General features: G+C 25.7%; 1 protein-coding gene across 1 annotated transcript in view; it reads right to left on the reverse strand.

The window, feature by feature from the left end:
- Positions 1-16011, reverse strand: part of LOC117167454 — a 131805-nt gene that overhangs the window by 14103 nt on the left and 101691 nt on the right. Inside the window, exon 8 of the mRNA XM_033352409.1 lies at positions 411-596. Coding sequence (XP_033208300.1) covers positions 411-596 — 186 coding nt within the window. The remainder of the gene's footprint in view (positions 1-410; positions 597-16011) is intronic.

A 16011-nucleotide genomic window follows, 5' to 3' on the forward strand; every position in this document is an offset into this window, starting at 1 on the left:
TGAGGTCGGATTCGGATTCAGCGCAGCAAAAACCTTCGGGTATACTAGGTCTGGTCTCTGGTTCCGGACCTTTGTCAAATTTTGTCGGCCTGTGTAATTAAAAAAAAAAATCATTTTTGTGTGAATTCAAATAAATTTCCAGGCGATATGCATGAAAATTCGAGAAAAGATCTAATTCATTTTTGGATCACCTTACTGCGCACCATAAACCTTATAGCCACTGGAGATGAAGCCACAGATCTCACGTTTCAATATGCGATACAATTTCAAAACACTTGAGAGTCACTGGTCACTGAACCGACCGAGAGATAAATAAATAGAAATCGGGAATTGATGATGTCAAATTGAGAAGGAATTAAAAAAGAATTGAAAATTGGAAAAATAATATTGTTTTTGATTTTAAGACTGACCTACGGTGTAGTCGGCGTTGTTCAACATGTTCGGCTGCGTCGAAGCCGAATCCATAATTTGGGTTGTAAATGCGACTGCGTTGTCGGTTCCGACGCCTCTTCTTACCTCAGAGCCTATGTCGTCTCCAGACAGACTGGACAATCGGTTGTCGTCAGCCTCTGTCTTCAGAATCAATGCTGACGAGGCTGCAAATCCAAAGAGAAAGGCATTACAATTACAATTTTTTCCCCCCATCAGATTCATCTACATTCTACATTCCACAATTTTATTATGCTGCATTCAGGAATGTTTATCGAGATTAAAATTTCAAAAATCGCAGGCGTTTTCCCCGATTCTCGAAAAACTTCATAACATTATATTTTTCCTCTTATCTCGTTAAATGTATACTACACTTGAGAATATAATATTTGAATTACGCGCGAAATTTCTTTTCGACCGGAAGTTGAAAATTGCATTTTCAACTTTTAAAAATTGAATAAAATTGAATATTCAACTGTTGACAATTGGAGAAATTTTAATTTTTAACTGTTGAAAATTTATGGAAAATGTTACTTGAATTAGTGGAAAATTCTACATTTGAAAAGTATAGACGATTGAAAAATGCAAGAAACTTAAATTTTTTAACTGTCGAAAATTATAGAGAATTGATCATTGAATTTTCAACAGATAAGAATTTAATCGTTTAAAATTACATTTTAAACTATTGAAAATTGAATTATTAAATGTTGCAAATTAAAGAAAATTGAATTTTCAACTTTTAAAAATTGAAGGATTTTGATCATTGAATGTTGGACAGATGAAAATTCAATTGTTTTAAATGAAAGAAAATTGAAAATTCCATCGTTGAGAATTGCATTTTTAACTGATAAAATGGAAGAAAAAGTCTAATTAATTAGCGACAGTAGAAAACTCAACATTTTAAAATTGAAGAAAATTGAATTTTTCAATGTTGAAAATATTGAAGGAAATTGACGGAAACTGTAAAAAATTCAACTCTTAAAAATTGAAGAGAATTAAACGGATGAAAACTGAATTTTCAACAGTTGAAAATTAGGGAAATTGATCATTGAATTTTCAACAGACGAAAATTCAATTGTTTTAAATTAAAGCAAACTGAACATTGAATCGTTGAAAATTGAAGGAAATTAATAATGGAATTGGCAACAGTAGACAATTCAACTGTTAAAAATTGAAGAGAATAAAATGAAGAATTGTTGAAAACGTATGAAAATTGAATTTACAACTTTTAAAAATTGAACACGATTTTGCAACAGTAAAAAATTAAGGAAATAGATCATTGAATTTTCAACAGACGAAAATTCAATTTTTTTTTAATTAAAACAAACTGAACATTCTAATTGTTAAAAATTGAATTTTCAACTGTTGAAAATTAAAAAAAAAAGGAATTTTCTGTTGAAAATTGAAGAAGATGACTGAAAATTGAACATTTAATTAGCAAACAGAAACAAATTCAACCGTTGAAAATTCAAGAAAATTGAATTTTCAACTTTTAAAAATTGAAGATGAATTTTCAAGTTGAAAAGTGAGGATCATTGAATTTTCAACAGACGAAAATTCAATTTTTTTAAATTAAAACAAATTGAACGTTCAATCATTAAAAATTGAATTTTTTCTGCTGAAAAGTGAAAAGAAAAATTAATTTTCTGTTAAAAATGGAAGAAAATGATTGAAAGTTGAATTTTTAAATGTTGAAAATTGAACATTTAATAAGCAAACAGAAAAAAATGCTACCCTTGAAAACTCAAGCAAATCGGATTTTCAACTTTTAAAAATGGAAGAAAACTGAATTTTCAGCAGATGAAAATTCAATAGAAAAATAAAATTTGAATGGTTGAGAATTCAATTTTCAAATGTTAAAAATGGAAGAAAATGTAATTTTTCTCTTTTAAAAATTTAAAGAAATTGACATTGAATTAGCAACAATAGAAAATTGAATGATTGATTGTTGAAAATTGAAAAAATTCTCCTAAAATATGTTACATTTGAGAATACAATATTTGAATTACGCGGAAATTAAGTCCTGTTGAAAATGGAAGAAAACAACAAAATTGTTGAAAATGGAAGAAAATTGATAATTGAATTTTCAACAAATGAAAATTCGATGGCTGAAAATTTATGAAAATTGATCATTGAATTTTCAGCAGATGAAAATACAATTGTTTAAAATGTAATGGTTAAAAAATTTAATTTAAGAAAACTGAAAATTAAGTTGTTAAAAATTTAATTTCCAACTGTTGAAAATTGAAGTAAATTGAATATACAACTGTTGAAAATTCTATTGCTGAAAATTAAAGATAATTGATCATTGAATTTTGAACGATTGAATAATGAATTAACATTCCAATCCATGAAACAATGGTGAAAAAGTCAAATTTCCAAAATAGGTCGCTTATCAATTTTTTTCCTATAAGAGTGTAGAATATTTAGATTTTAAAATTAGGATAATAGAATACAATTTGTCTTATAATCGAAAGTCTTGTTATTGAATTCATAATTACGTAAATTTGAATAAGCCTTTCAGAAGAGTTTCGGCATTCGGTACTGAGTAATTTGGCTAATGTAAATTAAATTTCAGTTATTCCAATTCCATAATTTTTTGCAAAAAATCTAAAACTGGCATGGACTGTATTAATTTATCCCTGCATTCTTTAAATTGAATATTTTTCGGAATAAAATGCCCAATAAATATGTTTTAATATTTTGCTCACAGTACATCGTACTGTGACGATTGAATTCCGATTTATCAGAACCTAAATTTTGTTTACAATTTTTCAAATGTATTAAAAATTATTAAAATATTGTAAAAATTTTAACAAATTATTTAAATAAAAATATTTACCTCGAAAAACTTCATTTTAATATTTATATACTTAGGGAATGAAAAAATAACTTCATTATTTTGTTTAAAACTCAGAAATTTTTGTTGGAAGAAAAACAGTCAATCTTCAAGGTTAAAAAATCAATTACTTTGTTCAAAATTCGATCTTTTGTTTGTTAAAAATTAATTTTTGAAACTGATATTGTAACTACAGTCGAATCTGGATTTAGTGTTTCCAAGAATTAACACCGCGTCCCTGGGATGGGTGAGAGAAGCTGCAAGGGGATGTGCGGTGTTCACTCAGGCGTGGGAAATATGAATTTTTCGGGTACAATGATTGAAAATTCCTTACTACCTTGAATATAGATTTATTAATAACAAAAATAAATAAATTATGGCATTGAAAAAAGAAGATTAACAATCCGGATAAAGAAAAGTAACAAATTAAGTCTATTGCTTGATAAATGCGTGAATATATAATAATAATAATTAATAAATAATAATAACTAATAAAATAAATGCAATAAAAAGAAAATTACCGGAGAAAACAATTGGAAATCGATTATCGATTTTTCCAAAAGGCAAAGGATCTGTAGCACCTGCGGTCGATGCTCTTGGCAAACTTTAACTGTCGAAGTGACGCCACTCCTTAATCACCCTCACCCCTCACCCCTCACCTGTTCACCACTCACAAACAACCCTTCACTCTTGGAAGCAGCGCTCCCAATTTTGAGATCTTTTCGTATTGCGCATGCCTTGCGTCAACAACTGGATTGGTTACCGTTGGCGCGTTTATTTAATATAATTGAATGTGCAAGAAGATTGTTTACAACAACTAATACTTCTTAAATTATTAGAACTAATTCTTTGATCACAAAATATACTTATTAATTGAACAATAATACAATTATTTGATTTTTATTCTTCAAAAATGAATAATGGACTTTTAATTTAAATAAAGGAATACCTTTTTTTATCACAAATATCTATTCTAAAGCATTTTTAATATCTTTATGCACTTTGCAATTATTATTTGTTATAAACCATTATAAACAAAAACAAAATTAATCATTTCAAATAAGCGCGCCAACGATAACTAATCTAGTTCTTGACGAGACGCATGCGCAGTACAAAAATATCCCAAAATTCGGAGCACTGCATTTGAGGCTCGTCGGAAAATTCCAACATTTTCCGATGAGTCTTCTCAGTGCTGGCTCATGAAGTATGTTCACCCTGACTTACAATTTTAATTTTAATTTACATTTGTGCGTCCTCAATATTAATCTTCTTGGTGAAAAAATCATCGTTTTTGTTGACAATTCATTTTTTTTATTATTGAAAATTTAATGTTTATGTTGAAAACTTGTTTTTATGGTTCAAATTTAATTTTTAACGGTAAATATCACTATTCCATTATGGATTGAAAAATTATCTTTTTTGGTGGAAAATTCTTCTGTTTTAGGAGAAAATTAATCTTCTTGGTTAAAAATTCATTTTTGGTTTGTTTAAAGATTCCTAAATTTCGTTAAAATTGACTCTGGTTAAAAATTGAACTATTTTGTTGAAAATTGAACTAGTAATATAACTAAAAAAAAAAAGGTTTAAATTTTATTTTCTTTTACTGAAAAATCGTCTTTCTTGGTAAAAAAATAATCTTTATAGTTGAAAATTCATCTTCCTGCTCCATAATTTAACTATATGGTCCAAATTAATTTTTTTTATTGAAGATTTATCATTATACGAGTGGTTGAAAATTCATTTTTTTGTTGTTTAAACTTTAACTATTTTGTTGAAAATTCTTCTTCTTTTGGTAGAAAATAAATATTTGTAACTGTAAACTTAACTACTCTTTTTTTGGTTGCGAATTTATCCTTTTTAGTTGGAAAATCATGTATTTTGTTGAAAATTGGACTTTATGCTTAACAGTTAATCTTTTTCCTTGAAAATTGGTATTTTGTCGTTGAAAATTCGACTATAGTGTTGTTTAAAAAAATCTTTTTCGTTTGAAATATCAATTATCATATTTTTTGGTTGCAAATTTAATTGTTTGGTTGAATAATTTTCTTGAAAAATTAATTTTTTTAAAATAAAAATTAAACTATTTGATTGGTAATTGATGCGCTTTATTTAAAATTCTTTTGTGGTAGAATATTAATCTTCTTGATGTAAAATTTGTAGTTTTCATTAAAAATTAATTTCTTTGGTTGAGTTTAATTATTTTATTGAAAATTTACTTTTTATAGTTAAAAATTTATATTTTTAATTGGAAATTTAAATATTCTATTATCGGTTGCAAATTTATCTTTTTTGGTTAAAGATTAAACTATTTTCATGAAACCGGTCTTTTCTGTAATTCAACTTAATTTCTTCTAAATTTTGTTTTTGAAAATAATACAGTTATGTTGTAAATTAGTCTTTTTATTTCAAAATTAATTTTTTTTATCTGATAATTTAACGATTCCATGTTTCGTTCAAAATGGATTTTTTGAGTTGAGACTTGGTATATTTTTCTAAATACTAGTCTTTTTAGTAAAAACTTAAATTCTTTGGTTGGAACTAATTGTTTTTAATTCATATTTTCGAGTTGAAAATTCGTCTTTTTTGGATGAATTGCAATTTGTTGATTTAAAATAAAAATATTTTTCAGTTAAAATATCGAGTATTACATTTTTCGTTAATAATCGTTTTTTTTTTAATTCAACAATTGTTTCAAATTTGAACTACTTTGTTAAAAATTCATTTTTTGGCTGAAGATTCATCACCTTAGTTTAAAATTTTTCTTTTCAGGTTAAAAAATTTAACTATTTTGTAAGAATATCATGTCTTTTGGTAAAAATTTAATGGTTTTTTGTCGTTAAAAATGCAACTAGTTAAAAAAATAATTTTGTTTTGTTTGAAAATTCAACTAATATGTTGAAAATTAATTATTTGTTCGAAAATAATTTTAAGAAATTTGGAAGCTTTTCAAGAATTTTTAAAGACCTCAAGAAAACAAATAATATTTCTTTAGATTCCTGTACAAGTTATGAATCTTTTTCTATTTTAGAAAATTAATTTTTAAATAAAATTTTAGAAGATTTCTAAAAATATCAAATACTTTTGGAAGATTTTAAGACCATTTTCTTATTTTTAAAGATTTTTGAAAAATTGTGCTCTTTGTATAGAACTTTCCCATTTATGCAATTGTTTGGTTCAACATGAATCTTCTGGTTGAGGATTCAACGGTTTTCTTACAAATTTGCCTTTTCTGTTTGAATTAAACTGTAATTGTTAAAAATTAATTTTGTGTTGTAAATTTAACTATTTTGTTGAAAATTAGTTTTTTGGTTGTTTGAAAATTCATTTTTCTAACTGCAGTGGAAAATTCAGAATTTTAGTTAAAAATTAAACTATTTTATTCAAAGTTAACTTTTCGGTTGAAAATTCACTTATTTGATGGAAAATTGGTACTGTATGCCTTAAAAATTAAACAAGTTGATAAAAAATGTATGTTTTGTAGCAAATTTTCTTTGATAATTGCATTTTTTGTAATGAAAATTTAACTATTGCATTTTTGGTTGAAAAGTGATTATTTGAGACTAAAAATTCAACTATTTGATTGAAAGTTCAACTATTGGGTTAACCTTTTTTTTTGATAATAAATTTTTTTCGTTAAAAATGTTTGTGGCTGAAAATTCGTCTTTTTGTCTGAATTCAATTTTTTTATTATTAAAAGTTAAAATTCTCTTTGTTAAAATATTAACTATTATATTTTTTGTTGGCAATGTATGTTTTCAGATTAAAAAATGCAAGATGAAGATTCAACTATTTTCTTGAAGATGCATCCTTTTCAAAAATAATACAAAATTTTAAAAGATTTCTAAAAATGTAAAAGGTTTGAAGAGAATAAAAAAGTTTTCTAAAGATTCATGGACAAATTTCTTGATTTTTTTTTAATGAATACTAAGAGAAAATTCAAAAAGATTTCATATAATTTCTTAAAATTTAGAAAAAGAATATAAAACATTTTAAATCAACATTTTTCGATTTTCAATAATACAAAATTTGAGAAAATATTCGGGTTAATCCAAGAGACATTTAGAAGTTTTGAGAAGATTAAAAGATAATTAAAAACTTGTAAATATTTCAAAACATTTAGAACAAAATGTAGATTTTTTAAGATTTTCAACAACAAATAATGTATAGTTTTTCAATTTTTTTTTAAGGTTTGTTTATTGATTAATTATTAAAGAGTTATTACAAAATACTATTATAAATATTATTTATTTTAATAATAAGGCATTGAAAATAAAATCTAAGAATTATTTATACCTATAATAGATAACAAAAGGTATGTTTTGACAAAATATAACAATATTAACAATACACAGGAAATATTAAATTATTTATGCAGAATTGAAGTTTAAAGAGAATGTTTACTGATCAAAAACAGATTCTGATTCATTGCAGAAAGTAGACTTTGTACTCTTAAGGGACATTTAAATTGCGATAGGATGATCTGCTATCTCTCTTTTCCTTTAAGCTTGAATAATAATAATAATAATAATAAAATCGCCAGAATATATTAAAGAAATTTTATACTTTTATGATGCAAAAAATGGGAATAGATTTAAATCTTGGAATTTTTATGCAATCGACCATTAATTGCTAATTCAATAATTAAAATGTTGAAAGTCATAAAAATATAAAGGCAAGGAACAACTGCCTGGTTTAAATTTTCGGATTACAACAATTTTGTAAGTGCTTCGGGTTTCCTTTTGTCGGCAGAGCCGGTATCAGTTGGTGACTAATAATTAAGTGCCTTTTCCGTCAGCCACTTATGAATTACGACCCTCAATTACAAGAATATTTGCAACCTCCAAAGAATTTTTTTTTTATTTCACAACCAAGAAAAAAATATGCAAATACATGAACTTTCGAGCAAAAAAAAAATATCCATTTCCAACCAAGAAAGATTATTTTATCAAAACATTTCAATTTTCAACGAAATGGTCAAAACTTTCAACAAAAAAATGTTTTAAAATCAAACAGTTGAATTTTAAAGAGAAAAGGAAGAATTTTTCATGAAACAGTTGAATTTTTAAGCCAAAAGGGCGAACTTTTCAGAAAAACCTGAAAAATAAATTTTTAATAACGTTACAATTTTCAATCAAGAAGTTGAATTTCCAACCTAAAAAATTAATGTTAAACCAAAAATCTAATAGTTAATGCATATTTAAAAAAACTATTTTAATTTTCATTCAAAAATAATTTTAAACAAAAACATCAACCAAGTAGTCGAATTTGTAGTTAAAAAAAATCAATTTTTAACCAAAAATGTTGCTAAATTTTCATTTTTTAAAATAATAATTTTCAATTTACAAAAGCGAATTTGCTGCAAAACAAATACATTTTTTAACAAATCGTTGCGTTTTCTTCCAATTTGTTAAATTTTCCAAAAAAAGTACGCATTTTTCATAAAATAATTGAATTTTTAACCGAAAAGTAGAAATTCAACGCAAAAAAATAACTTTCTACCGAATAATTTAATTTTCTATCAAATTGTTGAATTTCGTAGCCAAAAAAACAAATTTTCAACGAAAAAGTTAATTTTAAGCAAAATAGCTGCATTGTGAACTAAAATTATGAATCTTTTAAATGAAAAATAAATGTTTAATTTAAAAAAAAAGATATAATGGTTCATATTTGAACATAAAAAATGTTTTAATTTTTAATAAAAAATAGAATTGAATTTAACCAAAAAGAACGATTTTTCAACAAAATTCAAAAACTTGTAACTAAACTTTCAACCAAATAGTTGCATTTTTATTTCAAGTTTAAAAAGTTAATCATTTTTTGCGGTTAAAGATTGAACTATTTTTCTTTAACTTATGTTTTTCAACAATAATTTAAAAAAAAATTTATTTCAAAAACATTTTAAAGAAAATGTGGATTTTTGAAGATTTCGAAAAAAATGTAAACCAATAAATTTTCAAATAAAATGATGCATCAATTATAGCAATTTTTTCTAAAGTAGTTCAACTGTAAACCAAATAGTTCATTTTTTTAAACTAAAAAATAAGAAATTTTAATAGAATATTTGAATTCTCAACGAAAACATATTGATTTTTAGCCAAAAACTTTAAAGATTAAACTTCTAACAAAAAGACCAATTTTCAAAAAAAAAACATACATTTTCAGTCAAACTGTTTAATTTTCAACCAGAAAAGATCAAATTTTAATGGAAAAATATAATTTTCGAACAAAAAATGAAATAGTTACATTTTCAGATAAAATATTAATTCTTAATAACAAAAAATTTTTTTCAACAAAGCTCTTACATATTTAACCAAAGAGTTGAATTTAAAAATAAAATAATGAATCTCTGACAAAAAATTTAATTTTCAACAATAAGAATTCAGCCCAAAAGATGATTTTTTTTAACCAAGAAGATTAATTTTCTAAAAGTTGAATTTTTGATAAAAAAAAAATTACTTCAACATAAAAATGGACATTTTCGAAAAAATAATTAAATTTTTAACAAATTAGAATTTCTACCTAAACTAAATTTTATCCAAGTTCGCAACTTTACTTCCAGTGACCTCCCCCAACCCCCTGGCGCCACAGATTTTCTTTGCCATTAATTAATAATTAAAAAAGAACAATATCTCCGGAATTTAATATTGCAATGCGTATCGTATTGTACTCACCGTAAATCATTTATATCATTTTTATAATTTTTCATAGCCAAGTACTACTTAAATTTATCTTATCAACATGTAAAAAATTGTTAATCATGAATCTAATCGAACTCTAACTAAAATAGAATGATCTTTGTTCTGACTTTATCTAACGATTAGTTAGTTAAAGAAAACTTAGGACAACGCCTCGCTGTTAATTGATCATATTTTGATTGATGCTAATTGAGTTGAGAAATAGTTCGATTTACCTGAAGACGTCGAAAATAGTGAAAATTATATTTTGCAAGAGATCCGAGAAGACGGAAATGTTTTCCTGACGATATGAACAGCTCGAGGGTCACAATCGGACTAAATAAATTCGGGCTCCTTTGAACCGGGGTAGGAAGACAATGAGTGTCGACTAATTGACAATTATTGTCGGATCCTCTCATATCTACTTGATCGGTGTGCTAAAGCTCTTTCCACTTCTCTACACTCACGACTCAAAATGACTGTTACTATCAGAATGAGTAAATACTGATAGCTCGGATTGTCAAATAAAAAAAACGGGTTTTCATCAAAATAGCTACATTTTCAAACAAAGAGATGAATTTTCTATGAAGAAGATTAATTGTTTACCAAAATTCGACAAGAAAAAAGAATTTTTAAGCAAGACAATTTTCAATCAAGAAAAAAGAGTTTATAAACAACAACAAATTTTTAAAGAAAATTTTCAAACAAGAAAAAAGAATTTTCGCACAAGAAAAATAAATTAACAAACAAAAAAAAAAGAATTTTCACACATGGAAAAAGAATTTACAAACAAGAACAACGAATTAGGAAATAAGACAATTTTCAAACAAGAAAAAAGGATTTTCGAATAAGAAAATTTTCAAACAAGAAAAAATAATTTTCGAACTAGAAAAATGAATCATCAAAGAAAAAATATATAATTCATAAACAAGAAAAAGACATTCCAGACAAGATAAAGAATTTTCAAACAAGAAAAAAGAAATTTTGAACAAGAAAAAATAATTTTCGAACAAGACAATTTCCAATCAGGAATAAATGAATTTATGAACAAGAAAAAAGAATTTCTCATAACACATGTATCGAAAATTTGACTTTCGATGTCCCCGTAGCGGGTCGAAAGTTGTGTTTTCAACCCTAGACTATAAAGTAGAAACAGGCGACTGTGAAAGTAACTTTACGCCGTAACCGGTATCGAAATTATATACATTCTACTTTATCTGCAGTTGTCTGTAACCATTCTCCCTCTTATCGAACCTCGTTTCGAGAATCGTGTCATTCTAACCTATATCTGTCACTGTCTACGTATTTACAAAGAATAACAACTTTGATGAGGCGCAAAGTTTCAGGCATCTCAAGTCAAATTTTCGATACATTTTTTATGAAAAAGTGTATGCGCAAGTCGGGGCGAGGCAACAATTTCACTCGTGTGATATCTGCGCTCGCTTCGCTCGGGCACCTAACTTCACGCTCGTGCAATTGTCGCCTTTCACCTCTTGTTGCGCAATATACTATTCAAACAAGAAAAAAGAATTAACAAATAAGAAAATTTTCAAGCATGAAAAGAGAATTTTCAAATAAGAAAATTTTCAAACAAGAAAGATGAATTATAAAAAAAAAAGAATTTTTAAACACGAAAAAAGAATTTACAAACAAAAAAAAGGAATTTCGAACAAGCAAAAAGAATTTTTAAACAAGAAGATTTCAGACAAGAACAAAGAAATTTTGAACTAGAAAAAAGAATTTATAAACAAGAAAAAAGAATTTTCAAACAAGAAAATAATGAACAAATAAGACATTTTTCAAGCAGGGAAATTTTCAAGCAAGAAAAAAGAATTTTCCAATTAGAAAATTTTCAAACAAGAAAAAAGAATTTTCGAACAAGAAAAAAGAATGTTCAAACAAGAAAATTTTCAAGCAAGAAAAAAGAACGTTCGATAAAAAAGATTTATCAAACAAGAAAAAAGAATTTTCATACAAAAGAATTTTCAAGAAAATAGTTACATTTTCAACCAAAGAGATGAATTCTATCAAGAAATTTGTTTACCAAAAAGTCTAATTTTGAACAGAATATATGAACGTTTAACCAAATAGATAAATTTGCAAGTAAGAACATTATTTATCTAACAAAAAATCGAACTTTGAACCAAGCGGATAAATTTTAAACAAGAAAAAAGAATTATCGAACATGAAAAAAAGATTTTCAAACCACAAAAAAAGAATTTATAGACAAGAAAAAAGAATTTAAAAACATGAAAAAAGAATTTTCAAACATGAAAAAAGAATTTTCAAACAAGAAAAAAGCAATTTCGAACAAGAAAAAAGAATTTTCGAACAAGATAAAAGAATTTTCGAACAAGAAAAAAGAATTTTCAAACAAAACAAAAGAATTTTCGAACAAGACAAAAGAATTTTCGAACATCGAAAATTTCAAACAAGAAAAAATAATTTTCAAACAAGAAAAAGAATTTTCGAATAAGAAAAAAGAATTTTTAAACAAGAAAAAAGAATTTTCAAACAAGAAAACAGAATTTTAAAGAAAATAGTTATATTTTCAACGAAAGAGATGAATTTGTTACTAAGAAAATTAATTATTTGCCAAACGGTCGGATTTTCAACAAAATACATGAACTTTCAAACAAACAGATGAATTCTCATCCAACAAGATGAATTATCTGACAAAAAATATAATTTTTAAGCAACCAGATGAATTTTCGAACGAGGGAAAAAAGTTTTAAACAAGAAAAAAGAATTATCAAACAAGATAAAAGAATTCTCAAAGAAGAAAAAAGAAATTTCAAAGAAATGGTTTAATTTTCACCCAAAGAAGTAAATTTTCAACTAAAACGTTGAATCTTCAACAAAAAAATTAAATTTTAACAAAGTAGTTCAACTTTAAACCAGTTAATAGAATTTTCAACTAAAAAAGATTTCAATTTTAAATCTTAAATGTAGTTGAAATTTCGACAAAAAAAGCAACGAATATGTAGAAAAATAGTTAACTTTTCGAACAAATAAATAAATCTTCAATCAAATAGATAATTTGTTTATCACAAAGACGTATTTTCAACAAAATGGTTGAATTTTTGTATAAAGAGATGAATTTGCAAGTAAGAAGATTGCTTATCTGAAAAAAATCGAATTTTCAAATATAAAAGATCAATTTTCAAACAAAAATGAAATAGTTCAATTTTCAATTACAAAAATTAATTTGCAACTGAAATGACGAATCATCAACTAAAAAAAATTTTTTTATGAAAGCAACTCAACTGTTAACCAAATAATTGAATTTTCAATAACAATTTTCTCAATGAATAATGTAATATACATACATAGTTGATACTAGCTGATATTTGAACAAAATAATTATATTTCAGCAAAAGAATTAAATTTTTAACCAAACAAATACATTTTTAACGAAAGAAGTGAATTTTCAACTAAAATAATGAATCTTTAAAAATAAAAAATTTTAACAAAGTATTTCAACCAAGTAGTTAAATAAAAAAGAAAATTAATTATCTACCGAAAAGTTGAATTTTTGAGTTCTTGAATTTTCGACAAAGTAGTTAAATAAACCAAAGAAATGGATGTTCAACCAAGGAGATAATTTATTCACCAAAAAGGCGAATTTTTAACCAAAAAGTATGCCATTTGAAAAAAACTATTAAATTTCCCATAAAGTAATGAAATTTTCTAACAAGCAAAATTTTGGAAGTTTATAAATGTCAAAGAAAATTTATTTAATAAAAATAAAAAATGAGTACTTTAACTTTTTTTTTTGAAGGAATACATGATATAATAAACTTAGGACATTATCGATTAGGGTAACCGGAAACGGAATTCAAAACATGACACCGGAAATTACTCTCAAAGCAGATCCCGGACTCTCGAATTTCGCGAGTGTGATAAATTTTCAGCTAGAGCCCCTTATAATAAAAGTTTGATCATTTTAAATTTTAAAGTCAGTTTTTTTTAAGTATTTAATTTTTTTAATGTGGCAATCATTATTCTTTTCATCTATCAGATGTTGCGCTCCAAACTGTCTTTTTTAGGCAAAATTTTTTATTTTGTGATTAAAAAATTCAAAATTGTAAAGAATAAAAACGAATTTATTTAATATAGTTATCGATCAAATATCTTATAACCATTTTTAACTTTCCGGTTGCGTTCGCGTAATTATAATGTTTGCCCGATTTTTACAGTCTTTAAAAGGAAGCAATGAATCACTGGAATTAAGTCATACATAAAACTGAACTAAAGTTAAATGCCCCTTGAAAAATGCAGTTTAAATTCCCACGCAAATTTTTATTAATCACTTCTTAGATCTTATGCAACTATGAAGTCTATAATTATTTCGAGAAGAAAATCTGCCCGTTTAACTTTTGTAATTTTTTTTTTTTTTAGTAGAAAAGTATAGTCATAAATTTGTTGCATAAATTAAAAACAACCGAATGTACTAATTTAGTTGAAAATAAATTTAATGCGTAATAAAAATAAATCTAGAAGGCTGATTTTTTAGCTTGGTGAGTTTTTGCAGAGCATGAAAGTTACTCTTTGTTTTCTGTTAATCGTCTGGGCCATCCCTGGGAACCAATCATGATTTTGAAAAAAGAATTAGATTTAATTAAAATTAGATGTGTTGATGGAATCAAATTTAGTTATAAATAAATTAAAAACATAATGAAAAAAAATCCAGAGTACTGGTTTTTTGTCTTGGTGAGTTTTTGCAGAGCATGAAAGTTACTCTGTTTTCTGTCAACCATCTGGACCAACCAATTATTTAATTGCAGATTTAATTAAAAGTAGTTTTGCTGATAGATTGACATTGTGTTTAAAGTGCGATACAAATAAATCTACAGAACTGTTTTTTTTGTCTTGGTGAGTTTTTGCAAAGCATGAAAGATACTAATTGTTTTCTGTTATCCATCTGGACCGTTCAGTGGTAACAAAGTATGGATTTGCGAGAATTAATTATTTTAACTCAGACCTAATTAAACCTAGATGTGTTGATATATTAAGCTTTATTTAATAATAAATTTAAAGCGTAATCAAAATAAATCTTGAGTACTGTATTTTTGTCTTGGTGAGTTTTTGCAGCGCATGAAAGTTACTCTTTATTTTCTGACAACCATCTGAACCGCCCAATAGGAGCCAAGCATAGATTTGCAAAAATTATTTATTTAAATTCAGATTTAATTAAAATTAGATGTTTTGAAGAATTCACATTCAGTTAAAAATCATTTTAAGCATACGGAAAATAATTCTAGAGTACTGGTTTTTTGTCTTGGTGAGTTTTTGCAGCACATGAAAGTTACTCTTTATTTTCTGACAACCATCCGAACCGCCCAATAGGAACCAAGCATGGATTTGAAAAAATTATGTATTTAAATTCAGATTTAATTAAAATTAGATGTTTTGAAGAATTCAAATTCAGTTAAAAATCATTTTAAGCATACGCAAAATAAATCTAGAGTACTGGTTTTTTGTCTTGGTGAGTTTTTGCAGCGCATGAAAGTTACTCTTGAAATTCTGTTAACCATTTGGACCGCCCAATGCGAAACAAACGTGAATTTACAAAAATTAATGATTTAAATTCAAACCCAATTAAAAATAATAACAAACAATTCTTTCATTCCGGAAAAAATGTAAGTGTCAATGAAAAACAATTAACTTTTAGAATCTTCTAATGAATCGGTTTGTTATGACAGAGCAAACGAACTTTCTTATCATGAAAACAAATCCGATAGTGTCATCCCATCTTCATTTATCAGAAATGTGCTCGAAATCATAAAACTTGGTATTATTTTCTCTTGCAGAAAATAAACTATAGGAAATTTGTTATTAAGTTATTTATTAAATTTTGCAATAATCAATTACAGTAAAAAGAACTTCAATAAGGATAAAAATTAGATTATCAACTTTTTTATATTTCATTAATCTAGGTTTTAAATTTGATTGAAGCCTAGTCGATATTTCTATGCGAAATTCTCAAATCCTTATCCTCATTCGATTGTACTATACGAATATAATTTAGCTGGATTTCCCTTTCTACTCGGATTTCCCTCAGAAAAT

The sequence above is a fragment of the Belonocnema kinseyi genome, chromosome 2 (assembly GCF_010883055.1).
Source record: "Belonocnema kinseyi isolate 2016_QV_RU_SX_M_011 chromosome 2, B_treatae_v1, whole genome shotgun sequence".
Lineage (NCBI taxonomy): Eukaryota > Metazoa > Arthropoda > Insecta > Hymenoptera > Cynipidae > Belonocnema > Belonocnema kinseyi.